This window comes from Branchiostoma floridae, chromosome 1 (genome assembly GCF_000003815.2).
Source record: "Branchiostoma floridae strain S238N-H82 chromosome 1, Bfl_VNyyK, whole genome shotgun sequence".
Classification (NCBI taxonomy): Eukaryota; Metazoa; Chordata; class Leptocardii; order Amphioxiformes; family Branchiostomatidae; genus Branchiostoma; species Branchiostoma floridae.
In genome coordinates, this window is record NC_049979.1 from 19,147,635 (window position 1) to 19,172,015 (window position 24,381).

Consider the following 24,381-nt stretch of genomic DNA (forward strand, 5'->3'; position numbering starts at 1 on the left):
AAAAAAACGTGTTAAGGATACAAAATGTGTCTGTGAATGACACATTCATAGAACAGCGAGGTAAATTTATTTTGACCAAAGCTTGCTCTAACAAAAACTTTTTCAATCAGATGATCATACTATTTAATTATCGCTTTACTTTACTTGTGTGTCATATGAATTGACACAGTTGCCCTCCTAACGAAGTTTTCTGTTGTAAAATGGTTATATGCAGTTCTTACAGCGCTTTTCTTTAGGTGTGTCATACAAATTGACACAGTTTTGTGTCCTGAACACATTAGCCGTTAAGATTTAGTCATACATTTGTATACTATACGTTCGGCGCTATTCTACAAATGTGTCGAAACAAATCGACACAGCTGTGCTTTTGACTACGTTTTCAGCAATAAAGTTGTTAGGTACAGCCCAAAGTACACTTTTTACCAGTGTGTCATATAAATTGACACAAATTCTTTACTGTCAAACTTTTTCCGTGATCAATTTTACACACGTTAAACAGCGCTTTTCTCATTGTGGGTGATATAAATTGACACAGTTGTCCCCCGGAAAAACCTTTTCCATTTTTAAGACACGGTTCAAACATCGCTTACAAAGGTGTCAGACAAATTCACACAATTTCCCTCCTGAAAAAGTCGTCCGCCATCAAGACAATTTTACACTGATTTCACATCGTGTTTCATAGTGTGTCATATGAAATAACAGTTGTCCTCCTGACAAGGTTTTCTGTCATTTGATACAGTTATCGTCCTGACCGTGAGGGTTTTCCGTTTTGTGAAATTTTAATAAGTTTTAAAAAACTTGTTAATTGACACAGTTGTCGTCCCGACCAAGTCTTCCATCAGTTTAATACTGTTTAATCATCGCACTAGTGTGCCATACTATCAGTGACAGTTGTCCACCAAAGTTTCCGTCATGAGGCAGTTTTATACTGTTTACCACTCGGTTATTAATTGCAAAGCCGTCCTCCTGACAAAGTTTTCTGTTATAAACTATTGTGTCAATTAATGTGACAAACTAACAAACTGAATAGATATACCTAAATCGTATAATCATTCGATTCAAAAAGTTTTCGGCAGAGCGAGTTTTCCGTCATAAGATAGTTATTATGCGTTTCAAAAGTGTGTCATACGATTGACACAGTTTTCAGCTCAGACAGCGCAGTACTAGATTTGACAGTTTACTTGAACAAGTTAGTATTTCAGTTACTTTAAACCCTACCATGGTCCAAACTCCAGTAATCAGTTGTTAATTGATATGAAATAACCGCATCTAAAGTCATATATACGAAGAAACGCCATTTAGTTCGTAAGAAGGGACCTTAGAACTTGTCTGACACACTTGCAGAAAAGCGCTGCCTGAACCGCGCTATTATGTAAGTGTGTCATTCATATTGACACAGTTTGACTTCTGAACACGCATTAATATTCCGCTTTAAGTTAGCTATATACAGTTCTTACTACGCCATTATATAAGTGTGTCATTCAAATTGACACAGTTTGTCTCCTGAACACGTATTTTGCTATTAGTTAGATATATTCAGTTCTTACGGCGCTATTATGTAAGTGTGTCATTCAAATTGACACAGTTTGACTCCTGAACACCCTTTTTCGCTTTTTGTTAGCTATATACAGTTCATTCAGCTTTGTTCTGCAAGTGTGTCATTCAAATTGGCACAGTTTGACACCTGAATACGTTTTCCGCGATTTCTTAGCTATATACAGGTCTTACATTGCTGTTCTATAAAAAAAAGTGTGTCATTCAAAGTGACACATTTTGTGTCCTGAACACGTTTCTCGCTATTATTGAGCTATACACAGTTCTTACGGCGCTATTATGTCAGTGTGTCATTCAAATTGACATAGTTTGTCTCCTGAACACGTTTACGCTATTAGTTAGCTATATACAGTTCTTACGGCACTATTATGTAAATGTGTCATTCAAATTGACACAGTTTGACTCCTGAACACGTTTTCCGCTATTAGTTAGCTGTATACAGTTCTTTTAGCTTTGTTCTATAAGTGTGTCATTCAAATTGACACAGTTTGACATTTGAACACGCATTCCGCTTTAAGTTACCTATATACAGTTCTTACAGCGCTATTCTATAATGCATTGTGTCATTCAAATTGACGCAGTTTGTCTCCTGAACACGTTTTTCGCTATTGGTTAGCTATATACAATTCTTACGGCAACATTATGTAAGTGTGTCATTCAAATTGACACAGTTGGACTCCTGAACACGTTTTTCGCTATTAGTTAGCTATATACATTTCAGCTTTGTTCTATAAGTGTGTCATTCAAAGTGACACAGTTGGACTCCTGAACACGCATTGCACTTTAAGTTACCTATATACAGTTTTTTTACAGCGCTGTTCTATGAATGCATCATTCAAATTGACACAGTTTGTCTCCTGAACACGTTTTTCGCTATTAGTTAGCTGTATACAGTTCATTCAGCTTTATTCTATAAGTGTGTCATTCAAATTGACACAGTTTGTCTCCTGAATACGTTTTCGCTATTAGTTTGCTATATACAGTTCTTTGGGCGCTGTCTACAAGTGTGTCATTCAAATTGACACAGATTGACACTTGAACACGCATTCCGCTTCAAGTTAACTATATACAGTTCTTACAGCGCTATTCTATAATGCATTGTGTCATTCAAATTGGCACAGTTTGTCTCCTGAACATGTTTTTCGCTCCTAGTTAGCTATATACAGTTCTTACGGCACTATCATGTAAGTGTGTCATTCAAATTGACACAGTTTGACTCCTGAACACGTTTTCCGCTATTAGTTAGCTATATACAGTTCTTTTAGCTTTGTTCTATAAGTGTGTCATTCAAATTGACACAGTTTGACACCTGAATACGTTTTCCGCGATTACTTAATAGCTATATACAGGTCTAACATCGTTGTTCTATAAATGTGTCATTCAAAGTGACACATTTTGTCTCCTGAACACGTTTCTCGCTATTTGTTAGTTACATACAGTTCTTACGGCGCTATGATGTAAGTGCGCCATTCAAATTGACATAGTTTGTCTCCTAAACACGTTTATCGCTATTAGTTAAGCTACATACAGTTCTTACGGCGCTTATATTATGTAAGTGTGTCATTCAAATTGACACAGTTTGTCTCCCCAAGGAGGTCTCCCGAACACGTTTTCCGCTATTAGTTCCCTGTATACACTTCTTACAGCACTGTTCTATAAATGTGTTATTCAAATTAACACAGTTTGTCTCCTGATGTCTACGAGAATGCCAGTTAATAGTTCGTTCGGATGGGACCTTACAACCGTTGCAGATTCGCAACGTGGGCCGAGACGATACGAACAAACACAAACTTAAAAAAACGTTCTGCAAGTTCAAACATACTTTCGCCAAGAGTCCCTTAACAAACCTAATTTAACAATATGCGTAAGCCTGACTTGAATCCTCCTCTACCGAACCAAGCGCAGACTGAGACCGTCAAGATACCTGGTGACCCGCGTTCAATGACCTCACTCGTACGACCCGGAAGTATATGATCGTAATCGGTTGCACGGAAACCCCCATGCAGTGCGAAATCGAGGCCGAAAACAGGCATAAAGAGCCAGTTTGAAGGCTAACTTTGACTCTTCAAATCTCGTCCCGAAATAATATTTGAATCAAGACGAGTATTGTAGGCGATAGAACAACTCGTGGGGATTACGTGGGCACCTTTGACAGCCTGATTTGGGCCACCGTGATTTTTTAATCTTTTTTTTACGCGACCATGTCAACTGCCTCAAACGGGCGTCCAACATACTGTATCATGCTACCATGTAAGAAAGTTCAAAGTTCATGGGATTGAACATTAACTGTATGGGTAAATACAGGACCACTAAGGTGACAAAACCACAAAATTTGATGTGCTTTTAGTTTTTCCCACAATAATTGACATTTATACAATGTAATTCCTGCATAGAAAATGTATTTCTGTTGAGTTTTTCTTGCAACATGTAAAATGTAAAATTTTGCTCCACCTTGTACCCCCTAGAAAATAATGGATCCATTCTGTTTAGATTTGCTAAACAAAGACGTGAGGGACTTTCCAGGTAACCCGGACATTGGATTGAAGACAACAGTCTGCGTTGTGAAAAAAAATGTTTCTTGAACTGCACATTTCTTGGTCTGATTTTCCAATCATCCTACTGCTGTTTATTTTCTTGTATGTTGTTGTGATTATACTGGTGGAAATAGCCCGCAGAGACCAGGTACATAAACATGAGGAATCAATGTACATATACGTGGTGTGTGTAAATTTGCGTATATGCACTGTGGCATTTGGCATAGGCAAAATGTAACTAATCTTTAGTCATGGAAAATGAGCATCTACGTGCTCTGTTACTATCCAAAAATTCTAAATGGTCATAAAAGTATTGAAGTTGGCATGGTTAGATCAAGGAGGTTGAAAAACCTCCTTGGTTAGATGTTGTATTATATCATGCAAAATGTATGTGACATGTTATGCATTGTTCAATTCCTTTCACTTTCAGGACAGTGAAAAGATATTGCAGAGTACCCCAAATGGAACCGTAAATGTTACAAATATTCAAGGAGATGGCAACATTAGTGTCAGTGCTGGTAGTTTTAGTAACATCAGCATTTCTACGTGTACATGTCCTCAAGTGGTGGAGAAACCACTTCCACGTACAGCAAGGCTGGACAACAATTGGCAGAAACTGTGCAGAAAGACATTAGACCTTCTGGGACAGCTGTCTGCAAATGGAGAGCTCAAGAAATGCAAGAGAAGCATTGATAGGCTGTTTCAGGCTATCCCAGATCCCGACTTCCGTGCTGCACTGTGGAACGCTGCTGCAATCAATTGCATCAACGGGGGGAAAATGGCAAGTGCACATGAAGCATTGCATCATGTAACAATGCTTCTTAACGAAACCAAGAACAGAACTGAGCATGAGCTACGTCGAGATTACTACAAGTCACTCATCTATCTGAGGGAGGAGAAATGCGACCAACTCTTTCAGGGTGTTGGTTTGACAACAGTGGCCTTACAGACGACAGAGCTGGTGCAGGTTGGATGCATAAGAGCCTGGTTATGGATCAATCATGGCTGGTTCTACATCAAGATGGCCAATATGCAGCAGAATTGCTACAAGCAGACTGCGCTAATCAAAGATGCTGAAGAGTCCTTTGTGAGAGCTTCATGTATCGATGACTCCTGTCATGAAGAGGAAGAGTTCCCTGGTCAACTACAAGACAAGAGGACCAGGATCCGTCAGTGTGCCCTGATTGGTCGTGTCTACCTGCGGCTGAGATGTTGGCGCTCGGTATCGGTAGCAGAAAAGGATACCAAACAAGGAATCACAGATGGTATCCCTGAAGAAAACATCCAAGAGGCACAAAAGATCCTTGTTTCACTGAAGGACAGAGAGCCGTTGTGTGGTATATGTGAGGTTCTGTACCATCTGGCCAAGGCACATCTCTGTTACAGGTTCAAGCAATATCCAGAAGCCCTCAAGGAAGCTGAGGCAGCAAGAGACTTGGCAATACATGGACAATTTAAAAACTACATTGACATTGCAAAAAGCATTGTCAAGCTTTTTAGGCAGGCGGTAACTCGTACACGTACTTGTGGCTGGCATCTTCTACCAGCATAAAAATAATCATGGTGTTATAATCAGTGTGATTTCTTAACCAGTCCTGAAAGAAATAGGTATAATAGTTGCCAATGAGGTATTTGAAGTTGCTACGTGTACAAAAATCTAAACGTTGACTACAAGACGTCTATCATTTAAACTAACTACCCTTGTAACAGTGACTGTTAAGTAACAAACAAACATGTAAACACCATCAAACTTATACCCATTCACCTTTAGTTTGAGCTTACTGATTATGTTGAAACTGTTGCCAATATTGACACATGCAGTATCATTACCAATTGTTGATTTTTTTGACACACATGTATCTTATTAATGGACTGCATTGATTGAACATGACAATTTGTGCTGAACACACAATACCCAGGTGTAACAGGATCCATTGTACCTTATTGTGTCAAAGATGATTGTGACTGACTAAAACAAAGTACATGTATATGTATTGTAGACTATGTATGACCAAGATGCAAACAAATATTAAAGTTAAATTTGGTCAGCAAGGCAAATTGTGTTTGTGAGATGAATTAGTCAGTAAAAAAATCTACACTGCCAAATAACTATCTTTGTGCACAGTGCCAGTAATACATGTATGTGTGATTTTTTAAAAAATAAACTGCAATTTAAGTACAGTACAGTTTGTGTGACTTTCAACTTTCCTGGTGAATTATCAATAATAGAGGATATGGCTAAACATTAAAAGGCTTTAAGACAGTGATGCCGGTATTATTTACATTTTGTACCAACTTAAAACTAAGGTATTTTCTTCTAGTAGCCATTTCCCAATACAAATCAAGGAATCAGGTATTAGATAACAATGTTTTAAGCTATACATTTATACCTTACAACAACTAGTCCTCTGGTAAGTAGTTGTGCAGGTGTAACCTTCTCCAGTGCTACATGTGTACCTAACCCTGTATTCAGTACATATGTGGTGTCAACTAAAAGGCTACTTCAGCTAGGAGAAGCCTAACCACACTGTCTTAAAACTATACATGGTTTATATCAACGGCGAGCTCCGTTCGATCATGCTAGATAGGAACATGTGGAGACAATGGTGTCACCTCTCCGAGGATGAACTGAACTGATACATGTATAATATGGCACGTCCCTTTCTGTAGTCCTGATGCCATGTCATCAACTATAGAATTGTTTGTTTATATCTTAAAGAGAAAAGGGTTTACTCACTCTTTCAATGTTGGCTCGAAGGTGTCCTTCCACAGCTGCAGCAGGTGTTTACAGGTGACTAGAGCCTCCTCCGCGTCGCCACCTGCCACGGTCAGCTTCACTTTGGTGAACAGCAGACTGATAGAGGAATTAAAAACATCAGCATTTCACATGTGATAAAAATTTACAAACCCAGTAGTGCAAGTCAGAGACATCTAACCCAACCCATTTCTTGCAAGGAATGTGAGTTTTAGATAGGGAACCTTAGGAAAAGCTATGTCTGTTTTTGATAACTTGATCACAATACACTACAATTCAATTGAAGATTGCTGGAACTACATGTTTGTACCAAATATCAGCATAGGAGCCCAAAATATAAGATTTAGATTGTTGAATATACATGTAGCACAGGGGTTACATATAAGTGAGAAAACCTCCTTGAATATACTAGTATATGACAAATGCCAAAAGATTAATATTACTGCTGAGTAGAAATCTGAATGCCTACATATCTTAAGTGTTAATAATACATTGCATTACATGTGTGCCAAATTTGGACATTTTTTAATGATTTGCACAATTTGCAAATCAACAGTTACCAAATCAACAGATGCCACGCCGTATATGTGATAAGTCTATCACTAAAGCCAGCCTTGCTGACAACAGCGCCCCCTACCTGCTGTTCTCGGGGTACTCTGACAGTGCTGCGTCCACCAGCTGCTGTGCCTCCGTGTGCTGTTTCCCTGCGGACAGCAGCAGTGCCAGCAGGTGCAGGGACGGCAGGTGGTCAGGTCGCAGCTGTAGCGCCTGCTGCACCCGCTGTAATGCTTCCACAATCTGATGGCAAAACAGATATTCACATAAAAACTTAAATGGAAATTTGCTCTGAAAAATATCTATAAAGAAAACAAGAAGAATGTGTACATGTATGTGTACAGTTCAATAATCACTATGGTTAGCATTATTTCTGAAAGTAAAAAATCCCTTAAATTATGAGTCTTCATAACAAGTAACATCTTTTCTCTGAAAATACAACATGACAGGGCCACCTCTACATGACATATACATGTATGTATGTCATACAGCAGACAATACATCATCATACAGTCAACATATACTGTATGTCCAGATATGTACGGTGAATATGTGATGAAAATGGTTGAAAATCTACTGTACTGTAAATCAAACCATAACAATATTACCTAAAAGATCCTCTCATCGCCTGCTACATCTATTATTTATTTCTCACTAATCCCCAGTAATCTTTAAGGAATTAAAGGTAACACCTGGGATTAAGAAGTAGAAAAGAAAAAAAAATTGTACTTTTTATTGCTATAGTAGACCTCTATCCCTTTGGGGACGACAAGATATAAGCACCAAGCCAGCATATCAGAGATAATTGTGCAGCATTATAAACATAATCAAATTTGCATACACATTATACACATAATTGTCTATTGTCTACTTACAATTACAAGTACTAAAACCTGGCATGAATCCTTCTAGATATACATGTACATCTACAAGACGGATAAAGCAGCCTTGTTTGCTAGCAATGAGGATCAAAATTAGTACATTTATGTCAACTTGACTTCAACATAATTATATAACAGCTTTAACATACATAACTGTTGTTCATGTGATAAATGATCATAACTTTATGGATGAATTGTCACAGTGTGGTACATGTATTTTACACAGACATACACGCATGTAGGTGAGAAGCAGAGCAAAGAAAGTATACAAACATACATGTACATAGTGTACTGTAAATCTTTTAACTTTTGTAGTGGTTTCATTTTCATGGTGACCCCTCCACCACAAATCCATGACATTGTGAATGTCTCTCCCTCATATTACTACTGTATTACATAAGTGTTTCAACTTTAAAACTCCACAAAAACCTCCTTTTCTGTCCCAATGCAAAATAAAACCACTGCAAAATTAAATGAATCTACAGTACTTGAATACATAAGGCTCAGAGACAATCTAAGCAACAAACGAACAACAGAAGATGGCACATGACGGATCCCTTGGGAATGTGACGTAACAACACACAGGGGTTGGCACGTACATGTACTACTGATGGTATAATGGAGTACCTGACACTGTCTGTCCCACAGTGGGCTCTGATCACAGAAAAAACACATGAAGGGTGAATGTCACCTTCAACACAAGCACTACGATGTCGTGATATGGAATGACTTCAACATTTAAGTATGGTATTATAGAGGCTGAGCTACAAAACACTGTATACAGGACATGGCAAAGGGACATATCACAAATTTAAAGTGACAAAATGTGAAAAAACTGCTACATGTAAGTATGGAAACTTGATTGATTTGGAACAAAATAACAGTAGTCAGAAGAAAATTTGATGTATAAGAGCTGTGACTTCATCCATGTGGTAACATGCATGTACCACTTGAAATACCAAAAAACAACAAAACTTACAAAATACACATCTTTTTCCATACAATTCCCTTCAACCCTTTAAAAGATTTTGGGTCACTCAACAGTTGCCGCCCAAGTCGAAACAGTATATAACCTCCTGCAAATGTTCTTCCAAAAACATAACTATTAATGGATTGACAAAATGAAGACACTTTGCAATAGTTCAGGGTGATCTAATTAGTGCATTTGTATGATAGGTGATGACATTTGATGATGGAAAAGGGTATGGATTACATTTGCATGCAGCACCAAGATGGTGACAGAACATGCACGAAATGATGGATTACAAATGAAAGCCTGTCAGGAATGGTACATGTTACCACCTAGGACAAAATGCAGACTATGCAAACACTACTAACATGTATTGTAAGGCTTAATTGATTGGCTGTTACAGTGTTACAGCTACTGAAACTATCCATCAGCGATGCATAAAACGTCATCTCAGAGATGAAAATAGAGTTAATGAAATAAGTATTGAAGGTTATAAAAGACAGGCATCCCTTCTTTACCACGTTCCCTACCTGTCTCTGTACTGCCAGCTGCAAACCAAGGTGAAACAGGGCCAGGTGGTCATCTGGGTCCAGGGTATGTGATCTGAGTCAAAAACAGGATGTTTCATTTGTTATATACATATACATGTATGGAACCATTATTGTCACAAATACAAATAGGGTAAATACCTAAAACTTAACATGATGCATCTACATTCATTTGATGTATCAAATACACCATTGCCAATATTTCATTGTGCATGCATGAGCTGACCTTGGATGGTATTACGTATTCAGTCTCACTAATCAACTAGGTGCTTATCTCTTTCTGTACAGAATGTCTACAATGGATGTTTTTCACTGTAGATGTAAAGTAAAAATTGCTGATTTGCTACCAGTATAATGATTTACAATAATTTTGAATGCATGTGAGGCTGCATTCAACTGTGAGAAAACCAACAGATTGCTAAGCATTCCTAAAGAATTTCATCATGTACAACGCACAGTCTCCAAGTCAAGATTGTATCAACTAAATTTTCCAATCAAAATCAAAGTATTTTACTGCAGAATCTTCACCTGTTGAATGCATCCAGGGCTTTTTTCTGGAGTTCATGTCTGGCAGACATCAGTTTGGCTGCAACACACAACAAAACAACATAAAGTGTACAAGTTCATGTAATGTGTCAACAGAGAATAAAGAAATTGAAAGGCTGAGTCCCTAAGGTGTTGCCAAAAATGGCTATCACTATGGTCTTTGCAACTTTTGCTGGAACATGGCAAGAAACATCACTAGGGGAGGGCCCCAATGCCCTTTTGCGTAGAGCGTAATCGGCCGTTTTAATTTTACGTAGAGCGTAGACGGATCGCTTAATTCAACGTAGAGCGTAATTGACGCATTTTGCGTAGAGCGTAATTGACTCTTTTCATTCTACGTAATACGTTGTAGCTCCCCGGAATTTACCGTAAAACGTAATGGATGAATTGTGCATATAGCGTAATCAAACCTGCCCTAACCATTGCCCTAAGTCCCGTCAAAATGCAGGAAATTGCGTTTCAGAGTGTCAAGATTTCAAAATTTCCGTGGACCTCCTTTGCGACGCCCCGCATAATCTGCGCTCTCGGCGACATGGTTAAAATATGTTGGGGCGTCGCCCTCAAAATTTTTAACTGTATTTTTAATAGAAATGGCATTAAAGATTCGTCGATGAAGGTTAGACATCCAGGTAATAAGATACGCCAAAACAGTTACTTCAGCAAAATCATATCCTTTTTTTGGCGGCATTAAGTATTGGCTAGGTAAATATGTTTGGGGGGGGGGGAGCAAGCTGAAACTTTGTGTATTTTTGATGATGCAAATTTCATAAAATCGAGCTAGTCTAACGGCAAAATTTACCCCTGAAAATGCGAGAAACGGCGTTTCAGAGAGTCCCGATTTCAAAATTTTGCCAGACCTCCCTGTCCCGCGTCTACGGCACAGAACAACTATGTTGAGGGAGCGTCGCTCTCAAAAATCTTTTAAACAAATAGAAATTTTACTATCGTGCTTAACTTCGTTAACAAGCAGAATGTGGTCCCCAAATGCAGGAAATGACGTTTTAGACGGTCAATATTTCAAAATTTTCTCCGGACCTCCCTAGCGATGACTTGCGCCTCAGGCGTTCACAACGACATGGTGAGAATTTGTGTGGGTCGCCCTCAAACATCTCTTTCTTGACAAACATGGCATAAAGTTTAGCAGTCTTCCAGCAAAATTTGTCCCTAGAAATACAGAAGATGGCGTTTCAGAGGGTCAAGATTTCGAAATTTCCCTAGACTAAAGTTGCGACAGCTCGCACCTTCGGTACTCGAAATCGTGAAAATATTTTGGGGGCATCCCCCTCGCTAAAACTATGTGTCTTTCTAACGGAATTGCCATCAAACTTAGCTTTATCTGGCAGCAAAATTTGCCTGACAAAACGCGGGAAAAGGCGTTTTAGAGGGTCAAGATTTCAAATTTTCTCGGGGAGCATGCCCCCGGATCCCCCTAAGATAGTCGTGCCTTCGGCGCTCAAGATGATAAAATTTCGGTCAGCAATATAATTTTTGCGCCCCGCGTTAGAAATTTGCTGCCGCCGCCTCTGCCACCGGTTACCATGAATACTTTTAACTCAACTTTTGTACCATCTTTGACACAAACGCTCAGACGTTCGGTGATGAGTTTTGCATAACGTGTGGGGAAGCTTTTGAATTTAGCGTAGGGCGTAGAGAGGCTTCAAGAATTCAGCGTAATACGTAGCCGGCCATCAGAATTTAGCGTAGAGCGTTGTCGGGACCCCCCCATTGGGGCCCTCCTAGGGGTGAGAAGATATTAGTTTAGCAAGGTAAAAAAAAAGTGTAATATGGCTCCACTCCTGAGGTGTTGCCAAAATGTTTAATTGTTCCCATCATGACAGTCACAATGAAAAAAGGGCTTTGAAAGTGGTAAATGCTTATGCTGAAATAAGCAATTTAAGACGACAGGCACAAAAAACATTTAAGGATAAGGTTCCACCCCTGCTGAGTTAAAAGCATTTTCAAACTTCAAAGTACATAATATTTTTTCCGGGGTCACCAACCTTCAGTAGCCTGCATGCTGTATGCCACTCCTAACATCAAAAAGGCTCGGGATGAGTGGAGAGTGTTCTCGGAATCCCTCTGTAGGTCTACACTGTTCTTGGAACCCCTCTGTTTGTCAAGACTGTTCCTGGAATCCCTCTCGATAACCTTCTTGGAATATATCACTGCATCTTCCAACTGGCAGAGAAGACAAATATCATGAGATTAAACATCTGTTACACTAAGCAAGGTTTGTTAACCAACGAAAAAACTCCAAAAGAAAATTTACAAACATTTTCTTTTTCTGGAGGTATGATGTAATGCTAGTTCACCTTTATCCGCGGAGTAACTTATATCCGTTCCTGTCAGAAATTGGTACTTAGGGGTATAAAGTCGACGGACGATAGTTTTAAACTACAATAAGTCGAACGTATTATTACTTGAAACCATCGTCGGTCCAGTCGACATCACTTAATACCGTGTTGGTAAACACAACAAATATAGGTTACCCTGCGGATAAAGGTGAACTAGCGTTACTTGAGCAATGGAAAGTTTAGCAAACATGTAACTAAGGTAAGTAATATCATGTATAGTATCTACATGTAATATGTAACTGTGATTTAATAGCAAACACTACATGAAGTTTACTTATAGTTATGAGGTCCTAACTTTCATAGTTTGTATCTTATAATCAATAATTGTCCATAGGACCAACTGCATATTCAGACCATTACATGCAACTTTGAGGTATACCAATATGAATATTGACACCCTCTACGTCTCATTTGTTTGACTCTGCTACAGTGTACTCTTGTTATGTCTACAATGTGAAGTGGCAATGCAAGTCCTTGTTATGCCCATCCTTAAAATCTAAATTTTTCCAGTAAGACGGCATCTAATGACTGTCAAGTAATGCAGTCTAAAGTTATACAGACATGTATCCTACTAGCCATTACTTATCATTTAAGACTAACTTTATCTTGCAGTGGCCTTCTAGCACTAGACATATGATTAAACATCTGTGCCAATTTTACCTGTACCATTTAACCCATAGGCTATTTCAAGCCAGTGAACATCTCGAAAGAGATTGATGATACCAAAACATGTGTACCTGCACGTACTTCCTGAACTATAGAGGGGTACAATGCTTACACACAATACAGAAATACCATTCACTGTCACAAACTGTCACAACACAAAGCATTCCTTGTGCAAATATAGAAACATCTTTCCACTAAAAGGTTACCTGACATTTTAAAAGGAATGTACGTATTGTCCTCCTGTGTATAAATGCGTCACAATTGCATCACTATGTTGTCATGTTATGATAAAAATACAATAGCAATACATTTCACGAGTGTTAAATGATAGTTTAGGTAATAATCAGTACTCTTCTGACAGGAGAACACTAAAAGCTTATGTAGCCGACATGACAGCGTCTTTTAAATGTGCCAATCAAGTTGACACAAAACACAGATGTTACTGTACTCTAACGGCCCCTTTGTCCATGAAAAACATATTCGGGCCTTACAAATTGGTCTAGGACATTCAAGGATTTATTGTATCAAATTTTCTGAACCTGACAAATAAAAATGTGCACACAGCATGATGAAGAAAGCTAAAAAAGATAGAAACTTAAAAAGAAATTAATCTAAAAAGACTTAACATGCACATTTTTCAAATCCTAAATGATCTTTGCCATTATATAATTACCTATCCAGTAATCATATCTACACCCACTAAAACACACAGGACACAGTCCAGAAACTCACTTCAGTAACATTATTTTGATTACCATGTATGGACAGATAGCAATATTATCATCATCATGATCATAGATAACAAGAAGTAAACCATAAGAGTAATATGTACCCACCAATGACACATTATTATGGGCAATGAAAATGTAGCAGCATTCACACTGTGTCTCACATTACATACATACATTGGCAACTCATTTAACGCAAAACACGGTCTTGAAGGGGTTGCAGATGTGTCTTTGTCTATAATTTAATCAACTGTGTAGTGACTGATTACCAACAGAATTCCTTTGGCATAGAGTATGAATGATCCTGGTGCCTAAGTTCCACATCTATGGCAAGAATTTTTTTAAACAAAGGAGACACAACCAAATCAGACATGCAGGAAATAGCTATTGTAATACTAATAATACTATGAGTTGGATTATGGATTTTGGTTGTTACAAAATGTAGATGGATGATTGTCAAACAACTTGGAAAGAAAAAACTGACAATAAGAAATAAAAGATATAGAAAAAAAACATCTGTTGAAAATTTATGATTTTTGGTCAACTTCATGTAGTACATACAACTAATATCTATCTAGAACTTTAAATGTTAACTGAATTTGTCTGGCTGATATCCTTTATTTTCAGGACAAGAATTTCAAGGGAGCTAATCTTAAATAGTTGATCACTTCAAAAATGAAAGTAAAGAAATTAAGATAAAAATAGATATGCTTTAAAGCAAGGCCTAGGGAGATGTAATTGAAATGAAGACTAACCTGTCTTGATGTATGTTGAATATCAAAATAAGAACAAGATATTGTTTTATTGCTAAAATCAACCAATAATTCTAAGCCCTTTTATGGATGTTCAAGACACATATTGTGTACCCACCTGATGAAGATGTTCTATGCATAGTTTGGCCACAAACAAACACACTGTGGGGTTGTCTGGCTGGATGGTGTGGCATTCCTTTAGTACTCGAACTGCACGTGCATACTGCAACAAAATAGGGAGGACATACAATGTCACACTTTGCTATTTTGGACAATTTCATCAAACAGTTCAAATTGTGTGTATATACTGTATGCACCCGTGGCCTTTCTGGGTCATATTTATTTTGTACATTTTCCAAATACAGCAATTTACAAACTACAACAAAACATTTAGCTAATTCACAGGGAGTCTTCATAAGACACCCTTCCTTGTTCCATGCACCAAAACTCTTACCTAATATCAAACATATCTAAATGTCAATGACTTAATAAATTAATACAAATCAAATTACACTGTGATATAAATGTAGATGTTAACATTAAGACTTTTAAGTTACCTTGCCAGCAGCCAGCAATGACAACCCAAACTGGTACCACAAGTGGAACTCATCAAACCCAAACTTCATGGTCCTCTCCAGGATCTGAAACCAAATGGTGCAGTAGTCAACATGAGTACAGTGATGCAGACTAGAAGAGCCCCCTGTTGAAAGACAAGCATACTGCAGTTTTTTTGCTAAAGAGTATTCATCATTTTGGTTACAGCATTGATAACTGTACACAAATTGATAAGTTTTTACATTAGTTGTCATAGCCGTGCATATATATGGTGGTGCCAATCTCCAATTTGAAAACCTTTGGCCACACAACTTTGTGCAAGTCACTTATAGCAGGGGCGACACTACACCAAGGGTTTCTAAATGAGATGGTTGTTGTGTACCGAGGTGGCAGAATTATGATAGTTGATGTTACCTCAGCTAGCAGCCCTGGTTGTGACCTCCTTATAAGCAGGATGGTGAGAAGATCGTACACAGCTGAGGCATTGGACACCGTCTGTACTCTGGACTCCTTGTGTTCTGGTGCTCTACTCAATACCACTTCTCTATTTGCCTGGGGAGAAAAAGCATCTCAAATGTTAAAAAAAGCTAGGGAAATAAACATGTAACATGTGAAATGTTCAATTTCAGTACCAAAAGTATGTCGATCTTTGTTTAGAAAATGTCATTGACTTCCAACACTTAGACTACTAGATCATACCATGGCATATTTCAGCACATTCATTCTGATTTTCAAAATGTCCAAATTACAATGAAGTGATAGTTTCATATTTTGCAGTATTCTTCTGAAGAGTGACAATTGTGTTGTATGACTTAACTCTGCTCTAACGCATCATCATACATGTAGTCCTTATGCAGGACAGAGCATGTGACAAACAAATGGAACCCTGATAAAAAAACATGATGTCTTGCCAAGCGAAGGTTATCCCCATTTGTGAAGAATGTGACTGCACACTGTGTGTTGTACTCACTATAGCTTCACTCAATAGTAGCAGCAGTAAGGATTCTTCTGTGTCTTGTGTTGGGGTGAATACTCTGGAAGGGTAAAAAAAACAACACTTCATTGTCCATGTCAGACACTAATGGTTGATGATTTTAAGCTACAAAATGTATCCTAATAGTACGTAAACAACGCTTTCAAAGGAGTGAAATATTGTCTGTGTTTCTCTCAGTATGTGTGTTTTGATCAGGCCTGTCTGCAGCTTAAATTTTTTTCTGTCACACTCATTGTTTGGGAGCCCATGTTGTTGACTTTCCTGGTTAAATATGTCATTTTCAGCTTATGAAAGTATATTTTCAACAGTTTTCTGTCATTTTGGGGACGCGTGGGGTAAAACTATTTTCTGTCCCAACAAGCAAATGTCCATCCTGGGACCGAAAGACAGGCCCTGGTGACAGCCCTGTTTTGATATACAGGAAGGGCTGAAGTCTGCTATCTCTGATCTTCTTATCTCCGTGCATCCGTCACTGCATACTTATTATACATGAGTACATCTAGTTGCTAGAAACACCTACCCTTCTGAGGGATATAGTTTAGGTCTGAGGGAGGGGGATGCCGTGCTGGATCCTGGTACTTTGACGTCGGCTACGGATGCTCTTTTCTGTACAGTCGTGGACGACGGCGGGGAAACCGGAGGACTGTACGTCTTCTCGCACACCGCTCGCAACAACACCTCCGACAACTGTCTCGCTAAGGTCTGTAAGTTCACAAAAAATGATAAAAAATGTCATAATCCTTACAATAAAATACATCGTCATTATCAGCATTATAACATTGATACTATCACCATGAAACGTCAAATATTAACTCATTGTTGTATAATGAACTACAATTTTGTAGCCATATACATGTAGACAAAATGTGTACTTCACATAATAGCATATCATACCATACATGTATCTACAATCGAAGCATAGTAACCAAGATTTAAGAAAGATATATACTTTTCTCTGAGCCATACTGCTGCTTTTAGTCTCTATCCAACCAAAGCTGCATGTTGTTGTGTACGCATAAATGCCTGTTGAATTTTAATGGCCACACCGACTGAAACACATGGATCTCAGTGAGCTCCCTTGCCTTATTTGGCATTCTGTTTCTTGGAAAAACACCTGTGGCACTCCCGTACAAACTGCATAAGGACAGGATGCATTATGTACAAACTCACCACACAGACTGCAGTAGCCTTCAGGCACCGTTACAGTGATTTATATCTACACAAGTCATACATGTCTGCACTCAAGGAGCCGTGGGCAACCAGACTAAGTAATCCAGGACCATTTCCTCAGAAGTACAGCACTCCTGGTGAGTGAACACTATAGAACAGATATATGAGTTGTACTTTCTCAAGGTTAATGATCCAGACATTGATTAATGCAAAGTGTGGGAGTATCAATTTTCAAAACTATTTATCAACCATCAAGCCTTTGCTCTTCTGTTTTCTTGAAGAATGAAAGAAACTATGACGGTAAGGATATAAATGATGAAAACAAGCTAATTTTCAGTGAGTAACACAATCTCTGCTGTCTGGGGCTGAAGATGTTTGGCGGGCTGCTATAAGATTTAATCAGGTTATCATATTGCTAGTATTAATCAATTTGAAAGCTTATCATGGCTGTAAATTTGAGGACAGAAAAAAGTTGATAATTTCATCTTAAGTCTGAAAACTAGTCTACTAGACATGTTAATTGTTTAGGTAGATTTGACATTCATTGTACCAGTACACAGCCCTAAATGTACCAGTCCTATATCATACATTTTTGTCCTTGCCCTTGGTAGAACAGACGGGTTATAATTAGGCACCTGGAGCTGATTTATCTGATGTATGATTGGTCCTCTATGTAACATAAGATTGGATATCAGATGATCATTTTGTCTGGCTCAAAGCTACTAAAATCATTCAATACTAAATATATATATTTGGTCGTTGAAGCTCAAATGGAAATATTGGGAAAGACAATACTGTTATGTCCGGTAGCACTCTTTACATTTACCGGATAAATCCCAGTGCCTGCAATGAGACAGGCCCAGGCTATAATCTAATAAACAGTCCAGCTAGTGAGCTACTATACTTCTATCAAAGATTAATATGAGGACACACATGTCAAGTACTATTGTTGTACTTGTCTAGCAGTTTATTTCTAGCAGTTTATTTTCAGCTTGTTACAGGTTCAGTGCCTGATACAGTAATAGTGGTTAAAATGTAAAAGCCTCCCCTCCCTTTATTTGTCCATTTAGCCATTTGAGAAACAAGAAATCTTTTTAAAAAAGCTGTGCCTTGCCGCGTATTTTATGTTATTTTGGTAAGTTAGACTAGATTCTACGCTTAAAAATCCCGAGTTCCACATGTCGCCCCCCTCCCCCTCATTATCATAATTTATGTCAGATGAATTATTGGCACATTAAACAGGTTTTGTAAAACTTTTTGACCCACAATGAATATGCATTATTTTTTATTACAAACTAAGTTCCTTCTGATGCAATTTGTGATATATATTTATATGAACATGGTGAGTTAAAGCGTAGATTTATTACGCTGGACCACATACAGTAACATGCGTCTAGAAGACCGTTTTAATACTCATCTGGAATGTACCATTGTCTAACTAAGCCATGAAACTCGGCAAGGAAAGAAGGGCCTTTGGAAGGGGCTTTGGAAGGGCAGGGTTAAAAGGTCCGTCCATTGATCCATGGAAAAAAGCTGGCGTAAAGCCTTGCCTGGCGGCAAGGCAAAAAACTAGAAATGTTCCAATTCAAAAGTTGTACTCATTCAAGTTTGGTGCACTGCAGCAATAACTTGATCCAGCATTGTGGACATCTTTCATTTCAAAATGACTGGAGAAGAATTTCTAAACAAAACTTACATATTACAGTAGAGCTGAGTTATCTGAAATACAGTTTTGGAAGACTAAGTGTATAAATTGATTATTACCAGACAATATTCAACTAATCCATTTAGGATTAGGATAATTGAGTATGCTAAATGGGAAAATGCTGTTAGAATTGACTGTTTTCCTGTATCAAAATTGATAAATGAAACCTTTGTTGCTTGAAGGTACAAGGTAGTCTATCTTCTTCTTACAGTTGAGTCTTGAACTGTGCAGTGTTTCTATTGATACAATATACATGCACATGTGTCATATGAATACCAACCATTACATACATCATGTACATATGTGTAAGAAGTTCTAATGTGATCTCTACTTATTTGCTGGGTTCTCTAAGACTGCCACATTTCAAATAGATGGTAAATATAAGATCAACTAGTGTAGCGTTAATCTAATGGTACCCAGCAGAGTTGATATTATATGTAGGTACTGTACAGTAACTATTGAAATTGACCTACAATGTTCTTGTACTGTGACCAATAATCAAGATATGGACTCATTTTAAACTAAAAGTCTAGTCAGAGAACAAAATGAAAACCAAGTCCTGGCATCAGAGAAGTTGAACCTGACTACTGTAAGTTGTGACATATTTGCAGTGGTTTTGATGTTCACAGTTTTTGCTGTGACCTCTCGCTGCAGACTTATCAGACTGCAAAGCTACATTCTGCTTTGCATAATGATTGCATTTCTACTGTTGCTTCAACCACCAACTTAAAACATCACAAACATCTACAAGTACTTCATTCCCCTTCGACCTCAAAGTTAAGACTTCACAATCTTACATTAATAACTTAACAGTTATGGTGCACATTTATTGTTGGTATCTGTAGAATTTTGATGACATAGAAATTCGATACAGGCTGTTACAGAACCAAGCACCAACAAAGATCTAACTTAAAAGTCAGCTGGATTTGGCAGGAGACATGTATGACAAGCCCAAGAATGCCTACAGCTTGTGATTGTACAATAATTGTACAATGTATATGACTCTGATTCCAAAACTAATATGTACTAAGGTACAGACTTTCCCTCAGACTATGTTTTCATGTTTTTCGTCATGTTTTCCATCTTTATTCAAAACCAACCTTGTGGAAATACAGTATTGTGTATTCTGATGAATATCGTTGATTATACAAAAAAATGTGTTTTTTTTTCTTCTATTAAAATCTGAGATCTACTAACCTGCCTGAGGTTCTGAGTACAGCGGGCCTCCACAGCTCTCAGCATTTCTCGATATCTGCCGATTCCTGTAGATAAATCCCTGCAACAGTCAAAACAAACATGCTTTCAAGTGGCTGCCTTTAAACCAGCATTTAATATACTGGACATTCTCATGCCATTGGCAATAGTCTTGCACAGGGTTGTAGCCAGCACCCATCCTTCCATCCTTTGACGGAATTTTGCAGCTGGGGACGGAAAACATTTTTGACCATTCCGTCCTCTGTGAGCAAAACTTAACCCTCAAAATGCAGGAAATGCAGTGTTTCAGAGGGTCTAGATTTCACAATTTTCCTTGGGACCATGCCCCCGGACCCCCCTAGGAACGCTGCGCCAAAGTCATTCAAAATTGAGGGGACGGAAAATGATTTGGGAATGGCTACAACCCTGGTCTTGCATAATAGTACCTCTTTAAAGCATTACTGCCCCTGTAATGGGGAAAAGGTGATAACTGGTGTATTCCACATTGCTACGGGGAACTGAATTGTTGAATCTCATCATGTACTCAGGGCTGGGATGTTAAGGTCTTTGCAGAGGCCTTAGTGTGCCATTAGCTAGTAATGCTGCAAGATGTGAGTGTAATATTGCGTACGGAAGGTACAAGAAAGGGGGAGTATCCTAAGTCTGAAAATTGTGGAATTTCTAACCCTCTAAAGAGGCACAATGTATCTCTTGATTTGATGTGATTTTATGTGATTTCTTCGGCTGTATCACTTGCATTTTGAGAGGCAATTTCAACTGAAAACTATGATGGGAATGTACGTTTTATCAAGCGCTTTCCTACGCAAACTGGGCAAACATGAATCTGGAGCCAATGTGGGTGTTCTGAAATGAATACCTTGGATGAATCCATCACAAGACAGAACATCCAAAGGTGCCAAAAACCCATTTGGTAGAAATACTGCTACAAGCGACATCAATTCAGCATAGTGGCCAGAGCATGACCAAACAGATTGAAGCTCCTTATGCTCCGGAAAATACGAATTACAATGTCAGGTTGTATGCTCTTGTGCCTTTTTGGAATATGATCGTGTCATTATCATAAGCTGTGACTTTTCTTATAATGTCCATAATTTCGTGGTAGGTAAAGGTGGTTTTGCAGCATAAGTTTGTGGTTGAACAGTTCTGTGATACTGAGTACAGTTGCAACACGTATTTACCGTGCCATTATTCTGTAGTGAAGAGATCAAAGCAAAAAGAAAACCACAGCGAACATCAAGAAATTTAAAGTATTCAGCAGTATTCATTGCTACCCACTGGGGGACTACATCCTACATTTCTACATCCTAAAAGAGTGGGACAGGAAAGCTTTTAGACAACAAGGTTATGACCACTCTAGACCAGATCATCTGGAACACCCACCCATTTTTCAAGTGCAGGACGGGCGTCCTGTAAATGGCAGTCTCCAGCACGTGTCCGAGGTCTGTGTTGTTGATGGTGACCCCGCCCACCGTGGGGGTGGCCTTCTGTCCCTTCTCACACTCCTGCAGGTACAGCAGTGCCATGTCCCCTGAGTGTTCGTACAGACTGATGATCTCTTCCTCTCGCTCAGCCTGCTTCATTTTGCTAAACGTTTTTAGTGGAACCTTCTCCAAGCACATCGCTACAGAAAAGGAAGAAGATCAATCTATAATGTAGCTGTTTGGACCAAATAAAAACAATAAATACAATGCAATTGGTCTGCGAAGGATGGAAGGAGAGAGTAATGTTCATCTGTTCAATTGGATGATGATGATGAATTTGTCCGCAAATTTGACTGCAATATTGCATTGCAATTCAAGTTGTAACTTTCTAAATAGCTGTACGGCAGGTCTTCTTGCTTGTATGCTAATTGAACATCTACAATGTGTGAATGCGGATCACCTTTAAGTGCGTAAGCCTCAGCGATCAGTCTGAGTATCCTGTTGCTCTGTATGTTTGTGGAGAGTTCCTCCAGCCGACCCTTACAGAAGCAGCCCAGAGCTTCCTCGTAGTTCCCTGTGGCATAGTTCAGCTTTCCCTGCAGTAGTAAGATTTCCTCCGCCCACTTTTGCTGGGAAGGAGAACAACAAAAAATCGAAAGTTAACATTTGCAGGCAAATGCAAGTTATCTAACTCCCATCCGTCCCAAAGGTAGCATTATGAGGCCTTTCCCTGCAGTAATGTAGTTCATCCCTAGTTTGTAGAACTGTTGCTTTATGTACCGTCTCAAGAGACGACAAGAGCCGAAGAAGAAATCTACTTTGGAAATCACACTGGACATATTTTGTCAAAGGTTTAAAGGTTGTTTGGAGTTCAATATTCCATTTCCTCATAGCGCATCCATCACAATTGTTGTAGAGCAAACAGATTGGAGTATGACGGATGAATAATTGATCATTCCACATCTGCCAACTCTGTGTGATAATCAGTTCAATCACTACCAGGTCAGAGATTTCAAGGGAGGAAAATCATGTCCTAAAATAACACCACTCCTGGACACTAGGAGCGTCCCAATTTCCGTCTGAATGCACACAGACCAATCTTGCAAACACTGTTAGAAAATCAATACTGCATACTGGAGAGAAGCATGGGGAAGAGAGGAAATGGAAGACATGAGTAGAATACATCTGTTCCTTGAGACAGTTAGGTTAGGTATTTCATCTCACATAACAGTAGTGCAGGAAAGGTACATTATCTAAAAACCCACAGTTTGAGATGCAATCGTACCATAATAAGTTACAAGGCTACTGAGTGATTTGATGTACAAGTATTAGGATATATTTGGTTCAGTGCACAGATGTGGATATAGTTTCACTGTTATTGACATTGAATGTGCTAGTGGCCATTAATCACAAGGTGTTAGCTAATGTGTGACAATTAACATGCATGTAATCAACCTGCATGTGTACAAAAAAGTCAATGAAAAGAGACATATCTAAACTGATAACCCTCTATCTATTAGTATTACAGTTAAAGTTTTGCCCACTACTAGCACCTCCCTAACAGTAACACCTAGCATTTCTGTATCTACTTGTTTGAAAACATAGCTCTTCAAGGATACACCAATTTGATTTGTTTGTTTTCAATCGAAAAAAACTTTGCTAGATTGCAAGGCAAAGGTATAAACAGACTCTGAAATGAAAGTCTGTAGTACAGACAGTTACTGATCCTGAGTAGTAGGGACAGGGAGTGAATGCACATGTAGTCAGAGTTAAGTTCTACAAACACTTCTCTACTTTTATATTGTAATCTTGTTGAACTTTTCATTTAAACTATCTGAAAACCAAGAAAATAATTGGCATGGCTTAAACAGTAGCAGAGATACTCTACCTTGTGTTCACCCTTGAGTGCATCGTTGAAGTGCCTCCTGGCCTCTGTTAAGGCTCGGCTGGCCTTGGCTATGTTCTCCTCCTTGGGAGGAACTTCTTGAAGGTGAAGTTCAAGCTTCGTTTCCCCGAGAACTAACTGGACCAGGGATTCTAAGGAACAGATTGCAATTTATAGGTGGTATATACATGAATTGTGTGTGTTTGATGAGGTGTAAAGGTGTCTGTAAATGGACACAAGGCTATACTGAAAAAAATCATTCATTGCACCTTTTAACGTTTTATGTTTTGTCAATACTAATGAAGGACATTTCCAGAGGGGCGGGATCCTAGGGATGTACCAGTCTAGGTTCTGGCCACTATGTCTGGTATTCAGAGAGACAGCAGCTTTAAGTTCAACAGTCATGCTGTCACATTTCCAAAATGTTGCCCTGCTGGGCAGTAATACATTTGTAGGCTTAAAACAAAACTTGCATGGGCCCTATGGGAATCCTTACAGCTCCTAGGCTACTCTTCAGTTCAGGTGATCCCCCAGTTGATTTTAATCCATACTTACGATGAAGGCTTCATCTACAGTGCGGTATGGAAGATAAT

General features: G+C 38.6%; 2 protein-coding genes across 3 annotated transcripts in view; one reads left to right on the forward strand and one right to left on the reverse strand.

Moving 5' to 3' along the window:
• Nucleotides 1-24,381, reverse strand: part of LOC118411240 (tetratricopeptide repeat protein 7B-like) — a 61,704-nt gene that overhangs the window by 35,478 nt on the left and 1,845 nt on the right. For both annotated transcript variants that reach the window (XM_035813399.1, XM_035813391.1), the window contains exons 2-15: nt 23,792-23,940; nt 22,364-22,532; nt 21,863-22,103; nt 20,465-20,543; nt 16,913-17,094; nt 16,369-16,432; nt 15,813-15,950; nt 15,401-15,484; nt 14,962-15,066; nt 12,344-12,521; nt 10,326-10,383; nt 9,780-9,852; nt 7,481-7,641; nt 6,826-6,942 (exon numbers count right to left, since the gene is read on the reverse strand). In XM_035813399.1, the coding sequence (XP_035669292.1) occupies nt 6,826-6,942; nt 7,481-7,641; nt 9,780-9,852; nt 10,326-10,383; nt 12,344-12,521; nt 14,962-15,066; nt 15,401-15,484; nt 15,813-15,950; nt 16,369-16,432; nt 16,913-17,094; nt 20,465-20,543; nt 21,863-22,103; nt 22,364-22,532; nt 23,792-23,940 (1,798 nt within the window). The remainder of the gene's footprint in view (nt 1-6,825; nt 6,943-7,480; nt 7,642-9,779; nt 9,853-10,325; nt 10,384-12,343; nt 12,522-14,961; nt 15,067-15,400; nt 15,485-15,812; nt 15,951-16,368; nt 16,433-16,912; nt 17,095-20,464; nt 20,544-21,862; nt 22,104-22,363; nt 22,533-23,791; nt 23,941-24,381) is intronic.
• On the forward strand, nt 3,792-5,702 carry LOC118411271. Its single transcript, XM_035813446.1, has 2 exons — nt 3,792-4,236; nt 4,519-5,702. Exons 1-2 carry the CDS (start codon nt 4,126-4,128, stop codon nt 5,638-5,640), a joined length of 1,233 nt encoding a protein of 410 aa, XP_035669339.1. The 5' UTR covers nt 3,792-4,125; the 3' UTR covers nt 5,641-5,702.